Source organism: Triticum dicoccoides, chromosome 1B, assembly GCF_002162155.2.
Source record: "Triticum dicoccoides isolate Atlit2015 ecotype Zavitan chromosome 1B, WEW_v2.0, whole genome shotgun sequence".
Taxonomy (NCBI): domain Eukaryota; kingdom Viridiplantae; phylum Streptophyta; class Magnoliopsida; order Poales; family Poaceae; genus Triticum; species Triticum dicoccoides.
This window is the reverse complement of record NC_041381.1, coordinates 699,017,025-699,028,544: the sequence shown is the minus strand read 5'-3', so window position 1 is coordinate 699,028,544 and position 11,520 is coordinate 699,017,025. Positions and strand designations below refer to the sequence as shown.

At 48.9% G+C, this 11,520-nt stretch overlaps 1 protein-coding gene across 2 annotated transcripts; it reads left to right on the top strand.

Moving 5' to 3' along the window:
- Nucleotides 1–2,854: 2,854 nt before the first annotated feature.
- Nucleotides 2,855–7,709, top strand: LOC119349820 (disease resistance protein RGA5-like). 2 transcript variants are annotated; one of them, XM_037617912.1, is made up of 5 exons: nucleotides 2,855–3,144; nucleotides 3,220–3,331; nucleotides 3,441–4,072; nucleotides 4,166–4,257; nucleotides 5,109–7,709. In XM_037617912.1, exons 3-5 carry the CDS (start codon nucleotides 3,458–3,460, stop codon nucleotides 7,033–7,035), a joined length of 2,634 nt encoding a protein of 877 aa, XP_037473809.1. In that variant the 5' UTR covers nucleotides 2,855–3,144; nucleotides 3,220–3,331; nucleotides 3,441–3,457; the 3' UTR covers nucleotides 7,036–7,709. The 2 variants fall into 2 exon arrangements, with proteins under 2 accessions (XP_037473809.1, XP_037473808.1); XM_037617911.1 differs by having other exon boundaries at nucleotides 3,441–4,257.
- Nucleotides 7,710–11,520: the final 3,811 nt, after the last annotated feature.

The window sequence follows — 11,520 nt, the reverse complement described above, 5'->3', positions numbered from 1 at the left end:
AAGGATCTTGCCAGTTGTCGATAACTTTAACAAAACATGATCATCTCATACAACAAATTATATCACATCATGTCTTGACCATATCACATCACAACATGCCCTACAAAAACAAGTTAGACATCCTCTACTTTGTTGTTGTAAGTTTTGACCATATCTAGTTGTTTCTAAAATAAACTAGAAATAAATCACGCAAGTTCATACTGCAGTGTACCTTGCTAAGATTTTCACTTTCACTGAGATTTCACCGTCTTTCATGTAGACACCAAAATATTAACCTTTCTTCAGAATACTTCAGTCATTTCAGTTGTACACAAGAATTCAAATACTTTTATTTTTATTTTAAATACTCTTTTGAATTTTAAGTGAAAGTTTGCTGAACCACATACCCAATTCATTGAAATTCAGTAATTTCGGTAGGTGCTGAAATATTTCTGAAAGTGAAATTTAAAACAAGGGTGTACCATAGTGTTTTTTCTTGAAAAAGATGTACGGTAGGTCCCATGGTTCCTTGGCTTAGCTATTTTCTACTCTTGATCCGGCATTGGTCTTTGGTTCAGCCATATTATTTGTGCTTTATAAATATTTTAGTTCTTGCAAAAGCAAAGCTATACCTCCACTCAAATTTATAATATGGAGGTATCAAACGCTTTATATGAGTTGTGATGACGGCTCACATCCAGTTCCTTTCGACCTCCTCCCTCCCTCGCTCCCACAGGCGATGGGGGAGGGGGACCCTAGCTGCCGGTCGCGCCCCCGCCTCCCCTTCTCTCCTCCCGTCGCCGCCGGCGGCGGCGGCGAGCTTCCTCGTCTCCCTGCGCGGGGCTTGGGGCGGGCGGAGCTTGGTGGGCCGAGACGCCGCGCTTGGGTGGGGCGTTATGACACGACAGATCTTCACCCGACGACGGCGGCAGGCGGGCTCTGCGGCGTGACGGGCTGCTGCCTGGTGGGGCGCGCCTCCTGGAGCCATGGCCCGAGCTAGAACCTCAGATCTGGCTCCTGGTTCAAGGTGGCGGCGCAGGCCGGCTGCCACTGGAGCTCCGGTGGCAGTTGTGGCCGGTGAAGGTAGGCCGGCGACCTTGGGTGTGGTGGCGCGATGCCGGCATCCGACGGTGGCTGGGGCTCCGCGGCACTCTACGGGCGCGTGGACGAGGTTGGCAGGCTCGATGGCGGCATGTGGTTGGTTACGATGGGGGCTAGCCCAGGCGTGGAGACGTGGAGATGGACGTGGCTGGTGCATTCGAGGCTCCCAGGCATCCGGAGCTGCCGATGCCCGGCGGCTCCCCATCGTGATCTGGAATCGCCAGATCGGACGGGGCACTGGCTACCACCGCTCTCCTAAGGTGCTGTTGGTAGGTGGCCGGCGGCGCGGGCCTGGATGCAGGGGTGCGGTCCCCTGCCTGTCTGATTTCTCTCCAGTTCTGCGGCCCAGTGCGTTGTCCCTGGGAAGCTATGGCGGCGGTGCTGCCCAGCTATGGCCCCTCTCTGGCCGGCTGCGTGGTGGGACCCTGTGGGCTGGTGGGGAGATCGTTCCTTCCCAGCCTGGTGGTGGTGTCTGCGTGTTGTGGCGTTAGGGAGTTGTTTGAAGAGGTATGTCGGGGCGGCGACGCCGGGTGGCGGGCTACTCGGTGGGCTCTCCAGTGGTCACCGGGTAGCTGTGGTGGTTGCATTCTCGGTTGTGCGAGCGACGAGGAATGCAACATAGGGAGGCTCTGGCGTCTTCTCCATTGCGGACGAGGAGGTGCCCAGTTCTGGTTCTGGAGTTCCTGGCTACACCGCGGTGACCGGCTTGGTACCTGTTTGGCTGGTGGATACAACTGGGCGAAAGTTCTGTGCTTCGGCATTGACGACGACGACACTTGTGGGTGACGTCCTCCTCTTGAGGACGTTGTCACAGTTGCATCCCCTATCAGTGTTCCAGGTGAAAACCTTGTTCTGTTTTGTCGAATGTGCGATGGCGACGCGTGGCATCATTCCCCCTCTTGAGGGCGTTGTCGAGGGAGCCCAGGAGTTGGCGGTCATCACCGGTTAGTCCTTAGGTCCTCCTGTTTTTCATTTTCGGCGACATGGTCGTTCCCGACCGATGTTTGTTGTCCGTTATTTTCTAAGTTCTGCTTTCTTTGAGGGCTTCCACTCCATCATTGTACTCGTGGTTGGTGCTTTATATATAGAGCAGGGCGCAAAGCCTTTTTCGGCTTAACTAGGAGGTATAACAAGCATAGACTAGATCCGCGACGCCGATATCTCGACACTGTTGTTAGAACCCTAGTTGAGAATTTGAGTGGAGGCATAGGTTTGCTTCTGCAAAAACTAAAATATTTGTAAAGCGCAAATAATATGGCCGAACCAAAGACCAATGCCGGATCAAGAGTAGAAAATAGCTAAGCCAAGGAACCATGGGACCTACCGTACATCCTTCTCAAGAAAAAATACTATGGTACACCCTTGTTTTAAATTTCACTTTCAGAAATATTTCAGCACCTACCGAAATTACTGAATTCAATGAATTGGGTATGTGGTTCAGCAAACTTTCACTTAAAATTCAAAAGAGTATTTAAAATAAAAATAAAAGTATTTGAATTCTTGTGTACAACTGAAATGACTGAATCATTCTGAAGAAAGGTTAATATTTTGGTGTCTACATGAAAGACGGTGAAATCTCAGTGAAAGTGAAAACCAGGGTACACCACAACACATTTATTTTAGCAAGGTACACTGCAGTATGAACTTACGTGATTTATTTCTAGTTTATTTTAGTTGGTTGGCTGGGCCGTGAGTGATAAACGTGTGGTTGTGGGCCTGCTTCGCGGGGCATCTGTATGAGTCATCGTCGTCAACCTCTGAACAGTTCCGGGCCTCATCGTCGGTCGTCGCCTGAGTCGTCGAGCTCTGCACATAAATACTCCTCACTCACTCCAGCACTCCACACTCGCCTAGGGTTCCGCCGCTCCCGCCGCCCCTACCTCCTCGTCTCCTTGCTCCGTTGCTCGTCGCCGGTGCATCCGCACTCCCCGCCGGTGCCAGATCCGCGTCCTCCCCTGGACGGCTCCGGCTCGCCTCCGCCTAATCCCCGTCCGCCTCCACTCCTTCATCCGTGAGGAGCCTTCCCCAAGCTCCCGACCTGCTTCCTCCGCCACATCACATCAGGTAACACATCGACCACAGCCTGCATCTAACTCTTAATTTATACAGTACGTACCAACTAACTCTTGCTTCACACAGAGATATCACCCGGATCTGTGTCCTCCCCGCCGCAGCCCTTTCTCCCCCGACTGCCTCCGGCTCGTTGTCCTGCAATCTCCGACATCCCTGTCTCCTTCCTTCACCACATCAGGTAAGATACCCCTCGCCACTACAGAGGATCCCAACACCTCGCCACCAGTTTTTTTTATCTCTTTATTTATTTATTTATGACACAAATTAACCCCTGCTTCACTCTGTAGCCAAGAGAGCAGGCGAGATGACCGGAGGAATCGTGACCGTGGCGAGCGGGGTGATTGACCCCCTCATCGGCAAGCTCACCGCACTCATGGGTGATGAGTACAACAAGTTTAAAGGGGTCAAGAAGCAGGGGTCCTTCCTCCAGAAGGAACTCAGCGCCATGAACGCTGCCCTACAGAAGCTTGAGCTCATTGATGAGATCGATCCAACCGTCAAGGATTGGAGGGACCATGTTAGGGAGATATCGTATGACATGGAGAATTGTATCGATGACTTCATCCGGCAATCTCGTGCTGACGATGCCAAGGCGGGCTTCATCAAGAAGACTGCTCGGCGCATCAAAAAGTTGCGAGAGTGTCTTCGGATAGCTGATCGGATGGAAGATCTTAAGACTCTTGCCATAGAGGCAAATGCTCGGCGTCAAAGGTATAATATTGATGATTGGAAGCCTACCTCAAGCACTGTGGCCGTTGACCCTCGACTGCGAGCGGTCTACCAGGAGGCGGATACTCTCGTGGGCATCGATGGCCCAAGGGAGGAGGTTGCCACTATTTTGATGGATGCTCGAAAGAAACTCAAAGTGGTGTCAATTGTGGGCTTCGGTGGTCTTGGTAAAACTACACTTGCCAAGCAGGTGTATGACAAAATTGGCTCGCTGTTCGACTGCAAAGCATTCTTTTCAGTTTCGCAGAGGCCTGATATGACTGAGTTGCTCAACAATTTCCAGTTGAAACTAGGGATGAGGGATCCCGATACATCTCGCACTCGCAAGGTTGACGACATCATTGAAGAGCTAAGGCAACATCTGAAAGAGAAGAGGTATTATTTGCACACGCTACTCGTGTTAGATTTGAGCTGAATAATCGGATAGTATATATTTGGTATTGATTTTTATGCATCCAAGATCCATGCTTGATGGTTGCCTCTTTATGTTTTTGTGATAGAGAAATAGAGAGGAAAATGCAAAATGATACATTTTTAGAAAAGACATATTGGAGTATTGATATATCCATCCGGTGTCATAAATGCTAGGGTATTAGAAACATGTTGCTCCCATCTACCTTTCTTGAAAAGAGTTTTTTTTAATTTTTGAAGAGAGGGTCTGTAATGCCCTCATGACCCATATGTGCTAAACAAGTTTGAAGTTTTAATGCATTATTCACGTTTAGTGTTAAACAACCACTTCATACCTTTTTGTGTGAAAATAGTTAATCCGAAGATCGATTTATGCATGCGAGATTTGTGACTGTTTTTATCTTTCTGTTTCGCGTATTTGTGATACAGATGGACAGTATACATAAACTATTTGGCAGAAATACAATCATTAGAATTATCGATGTAAGTTTTGGTAATATTTTTTACAGTGTGTAAAATTTGCTAGGGTATATTGGAAACCTTTCTGTACTCATCCATTCCATTAATAAAGAGATTTCTTTTGGAAGGAAGGTTCTGGAATGCCTATGCAATCCTTATGTGCTAAATGGTCATATGCTTTTGGTGTTATTTTTCCATTCATTATGATAATTCGTAGCTTCTTTGAGAAGTTCCTATATCATTTTTGTGTAAAGAGTATTTGCTTGAACCTTTTTTTTCCAATATGTTGATAATTTCGTCCATAATTAAATAATGTTCAACTATAATGTAATTAACCTCTGCAAACATTTGAATAGGTACCTGATTGTCGTTGATGATGTGTGGGATCAACCAACATGGAATACCATTAAGTGTGCTTTTCCTGAAGATATTAATGGAAGTAGAGTAGTAGTTACAACACGAGTGAAAGACGTGGCTGCAGCAGCCTGTCAGAATGACGGCGAGGGCATCTACAAAATGGAACCCCTCAGTGAGAAAAACTCAAGAATGCTATTGTTGAATAGAGTATTTGGGTCCAAACATGATTGTCCACCCCATCTGAAAGAAGTTATGGCTGAGATTTTGAAGAAGTGTCATGGATTGCCACTTGCAGTTATCACAATAGCTAGCCTATTAGCCAATAAAGAAACGTCAAGGAAGAGCTGGGAGAGCATAAGGGATTCTTTGGGTACCCAGCTTGCCACAAATCCCACCTTGGAAGAGACGAAGAGTATATTAAACTTGAGCTACATGCATCTTCCTGCTCATCTGCGGGCATGCTTTTTGTACTTTGGTATGTATCCCGAGGACCGCGACATCGAGAGGGACGATCTGGTTCGGCAATGGATAGCTGAAGGCCTTGTCAGTAATTTGCATGGGCATGACCTAGAGGATGTTGGGAGGAGTTATTTCAATGAGCTAATTAACAGAAGTATGATTCAGCCTGGTATGGTATACCGTGAAGAGGTGGTGTCATGTAGAGTACATGACATGATGCTTGATTTGATCCTAAGCAGGTGTGATGAAGATAACTTTATAAGTGTGGCATACAATTATAATGACATGGCAAGACTGGGTGGCAATAAATACAAGGTTCGACGATTATCTCTGAGTTGTGTGGCTGGTCGTGGAGCAACATATGCACCAAATATTGATATCTGCCTATCACAAGTTCGGTCATTTGCACTGTTCTGGACCCCCCCGCCTTCTCTTTTGCTGTTCAAGTATCTCCGGGTGTTGAGAATAGAAGAATACAACCATGATTGGGAGGCCACACTTGACCTCACTGCTATTGGCCAGTTGTTTCTCTTGAGGTATTTGTATGTTACAGTGTCATGTTACGTACAGCTCCCTGTTGAACTTCAAGGGCTTGTTTACTTGGAGACGTTGGAGATACCTTTTGCACAACTCAAGAGCATTCCCTCGGATATATCCCAGTTGTCTTGCTTGTCATATCTTAATATTAGGATGGAAAGTTTCATGTCTGAATGTATTGGGCCTATAAAATCACTGCGCAGTCTGGTAATAAATGGTGATGAGTTGTCCAAGAAGGAAGTTCATTCAGTGAAGGTTATTATGGGTCTCGGAGAGCTGATCGATCTAAGGAAACTGGAGATCGGAGTAAATGGTTGGGAAAAGCCAGAACGTGATGCTCTCGCCGACTCCCTTGCAAAGCTCCATAACCTCAAATGTCTTAATTTCAGTACTGGCAGTACTAAAGAAGATAACCAACTGGGCTCATTATCTAATCCTTTTCCGCATCTCGAGGAATTTGTCGGCCCCGGTACATGGGAATTTCGTAGAGTTCCCGTATGGATGGGTGGTCTAAATTGCCTTCGCATCCTGGAGCTGTGTGTGACGGAGCCGTCAATTCAGGATGTCAATCTTCTTGGAAAGCTTCCGTCCCTCATCCTACTCCGGCTCTTGATGTCACATATCCCTAAAGGAAGCGCTATATTGGGCGCGGGACTGTTCCCGGTTCTGAAGAGGCTCCAGTTTTGGGCTGATGAAGATGTTGGGGCTTACCTAGGGTTCGAGGCTGGGGCCATGCCCAACCTACGAAGCCTCGATATCACCACATCGAGCGAACACGGCGCTATACCAGTTGGCCTGGAGCACCTGTTACGCCTTGAGAAGATCTATCTGAGTAGGGCTCGCACCGGTGATGCCATAGTGTCTGCGTTCAGGGACGCTTTGTCAGCGCACCCAAACCGCCCTTCCGTTTGCTACTGGCTATGCTACTGAAGATGATAACCAACTGGGCTCATTATCCAATCCTTTTCCGCATCTTGAGGAATTTGTCGGCATCGTATGGAAATTCCGTAGAGTTCCCGCATCTTGAGGAGCTGCGTGTGATGGAGGCGTCAACTCAGGAGGCCAATCTTCTTGGACAGCTTCCGTCCCTCGTCGTACTCTGGCTCTGGACGTCACATATCCCAAAAGAAAGCGCGGGACTGTTCCCGGTTCTGAAGAGCCTCACATTTGGGGCACAGGAAGATGTTGGGGCTTACCTAGGGTTCGAGGCGGGGGCCATGCCCAACCTAAGATTCCTCTGTATCTCTACATCCAGGGAACACGGCGTTGTACCAGTTGGCCTGGAGCACCTGTTACGCCTTGAGACAATCTATCTGCGTGGGGTCGACATCGGTGATGCCATAGTGTCTGCGTTCAGGGATGCTTTATCAGCGCACCCAAACCACCCATCTGTTGGCCCATGATATTAGTTGATTCTTGTGTCGAAATGCGGTTTGTATTTGTCAGACTGTGTGGTCATTCTGTTCTGTTTTACCTGTAGTGAGCTGCTCAGCAGGCCTTTCAATTAGGGATGGGCATGCGGGCTAATTTGTTTACATGTAATGTAATGTTAGCTACCTCTGAATATTATTAATTTCCGCGTGCATCATGAGGGTTACGCCGAACTGAACTTTGCCTATGATTTATGTAGTGCAATATGCATTCATGATTTCAGATTTTGTGTGCTGACTGGATTGTGCGTTACTACATGACGACACTCTGTTGACAGTGACTAGAACACATGATCTTGACTAGAACACATGATGACACTCTGTTGACAGTGACTAGAACATCATGGGAACATTTTCATAGGTACATTTTTTCCAAAAAACAAAAATGTGGAAATGAAGCTTTTTTTTAAAAGGAGGGGAAATGAAGCTTATTCATATCTACATTTCTTATCTTTTGCGCAGCTCTGTGGAAAGATTGGCTGCTGGTTTCTGTAGTATTGCATAGTCTTCTACCGTTGACAGACTGCTCTGGACTTGCGTCGCCGTAAACTGAAGTGTCTAGCAGTGGACCATCCAGCCATGTCAGTTCGTAATCAAGCCTTTTGCCTAATCCTTTTACTATATATATAATATGCCTAATGGTCTCAGCACAATGTTCGAATGACTTGGAGCAACTTTCATTCTATATGTATCTGCTTCTTCCAACTCTGGCCACATATAACTCTGTAACTGAATTTTTCTGAATATCTCTCTGTAGCTAAGCAGAGGCTGCACAGAAGAGAGAGACAGAGGCACAACCAACAAAAGAAGCAACTGCCCGCCAGAATCTGAAGGGTGCAGCTGCAGAGAAGAAAGCAGAAGAAGACGGCAAAATAGGTAGACAAGACTCTGTACTGCATTTCGTGGGGCATCATGCTGAAATAACCTGACGATCTTTCTACAGAGCGGAAGTCATTGTACACTAGACTTCGCATTGGTTGCTTTCCTGAACATATATATGTTCAGAATTTGGCGGTGGTTAAGATACCGAAAAGCTTAAATGTTGATTCATGCCAGCCAGTTATGAAAACACAGCTGCAATTATACATGGTAGTTCTAATTCAGTTTATGAGGCTATATGACTGTTGAGTTTCCAACTTATTCGACTTCATAAGTAGTATTTGATTTGTTGGTGATAAGTTTCTTATTGGCAATGACAATTAGTCTACCATGGGATTAACTTGTGATGTAGCAGCAGCTTGGTTGGGGTTAATTATGTATACATGATATACAGCTACTGCAGATGTGTGATGGAAGTAATTTCAAGAACCGACTGGGACTTGCTCAAATTCGTCAGCCTTGTGTCTATGTCCATTGATATAAGACTGCAGTGTGCAGGTGTAGATACGTTGATACATCAGCCTGAAGCTGAAAGTAGAATGCAGCCTTGAATGGCTCCGTCTGAGGTCCACATATAACTGAATGAAGATGTATATTGAATGAATAAATGGTTAAGTCTGAGGTTCAGTAGTTGCTGGTACGATATCACGGGGGATCCACATGTCAGGCTCTTCTTGCATTCACCAGCCAATGAAATTGGTATGCCCTTTTCCCCTCCCCTCCCCTCCCGGTCGCTCCCGCGAGCAACGCGGAGGGGAAACCCTAGACGTCGGTCGCAGGCCCCCCTCCTCCTCGACTCCTCCCTCGCCGCCGCCAGCTCGCGCTGACGGGCGAAGCCTGGTTAGCCTCGGCGGCGGCGGGGCCTTCCTTCCCCTGCTCGCTAGGGCCGACGCGGGTCGGGGTCAGCGGGCGGCGGCGTGGCGCTGGCCGCTCCTGGCCACGTGGGCGGCGGATCGGCGGCGAGCGTGGCTGGCTCCTGAGGCTTCCCCCTTTGCCCTTGGAGTTGGAGCAGATCTGGCGATGGTGCTTCCTCTCGGGGGATGGATTGGGGGAAACCCCTTGGCTGTTCGCTGTGGCCACGTTGCCGGCGGCGCTCTGGCGTCGTTCCCCTTCTTGAAGGCGGCTTCGCAATCACCCCCCTCGCCCTTCCTTCCTCGTCCCGGGTGAAAGCCCAAAATCTCCGGATTGGATGGTGACGGCGCTCCGGCGTCGTTTTTCTTCTTGAAGACACCACCTTGGTGCGGCGGAGTGGTGGTCGAGGCCTTGGCATGGGGGGTGGCTGCCGGATATCGTCAGTGGTGTCCATGCTCGACCACTTGCGGTTGAAGTTGGCGCTGGCGCGCGGCGTTGGCGATGCTCAGTTGTGCGGCTGCCTGGTGCAGTAGTTGTGTTTGTCGTCCCCTCCCGGCAACCTGTTGGTCCAGGTCATGCGAGCTCAGGGGTGAGCGACTCTGCCTGTCGACGGCGTAGTGTCCTCCGATCCAGGACTAGAGGGCAAGGGGCTCTCTTCGGAGGTAGAGACGGATGGCAGACCGGATGGCTTAGCTCAAGGGGGATGACGGGCCTGGCGATGAGCTCATCCGCCTTGTCCAGCCTGTCCGCGCAGCCGACCGTGGCCTGCCATTAGAACGAAGGCGTGCAAACACAGGCCCTGACGTTCAATGGATGCCGTGCGATGCGACCCTGACTTGGCATTGAGCGCAAGCCCCATGGCGTACGTCGTCCAAAACCATCGTTTCCTCGTCGGCCGCGCCGGCTGACCCTGGTCGAACACTTTCATTGACGCCGTCGGCGGTGTCCCGTCCAGTCCATGCATGCCAGGCATTGGAGCGACGGTCACCATCTCCATCTGCCGGAACAATGTACGTAAATTAAGAAGCGGACGAACACTCCTGGGCGGTATGTGTGTCCATGGCTTGGCTTGGCCAATCGTGTCTCCTCTCCGGACGCAAATGCACACGTATGTAGGGTACGTACGTATGAGCTCCGTTTTGTCCCGCCCGTTTCGTCTACGAGTCGGGTGCTAGACCAAGTCGATCCGACCCACCTCATATATCGATCCATCAATCAAGCCTTTCTATAAATATACGGAAATACTAATATGTGGCAACTCGCCCACACGCATGGATCCTCGTCCAATCAATTCTGCATAAATCTTCGCATGTTTTAGCAGATTTTGTGTGTCATGTAGGACTTTTTCACCACACGGGGCTGGTGTGTGGGCGTTCAGCAATTCGCCCACACACCAGTTTTCACGCACGCAGAGGGGCTGGTGTGTGGGCGTTTATCTCTTCACCCACACGTCCGTCTCCTCGCCCACACCCAAAGACGTTAGTTGCTATGTGTTTCTGCAGGGTACATGGCAATTGCCCTAGCTTTGCTTGTAAGCAGATGATAACTCTTTTTTACCCGAGTTGCCATGTGATTTTGCATTGTACATGGCAACTGCCCTAGCGTGCACGTAAGCAGATGGAACTCTTTTTTTTTACATGGCAACTGCCCTAGCGTGTTTGTGAGCACATAACAACTCTCTCTTTTACCCGAACATGTTTTTTGCCATGCCTTTTTTGTAGTGCTACATGGCAACTGCCGTGTTAGTAGGTGGCAACTCCTAAAATTTTGAAATCATGGCAACTGCAATAGACCAGACCATACATGGCAACTTAGACCAGACCATACATAGCAACTGCAGTTGAGCAACCATGGCAACTGCAGTAGACCAGACCATACGGCAACTGTAGTTGAGCAACCATGGCAACTTTAGTTGTCCGACATGGCAAGTGCAGTTAAATAAACATGGAAGAGGGTCCAGACCATGGCAACTGCGGGGACGCGTGGTGACTGTCACGCGGGGCGTGCGGGACCATAAGGTAGGAGGCCTAATGTACGGGCATGTGGGTGTTATCTATTTTGCCCACACGTAGGCATGTGAGAGGGACCGCGAGGAAAAAAGAAGAAGCGTGTGGGCATTACTTGTTTTGCGCACACGTAGGCGTGTGGGCTGATCCTCTAAAATACCACACAAAATGTGTGGACAGACCCCTTAACGCCCACACGTGCGGGCGTTATCGGCGTCCTAAATATATATAGGACGAGGACAAAGGAC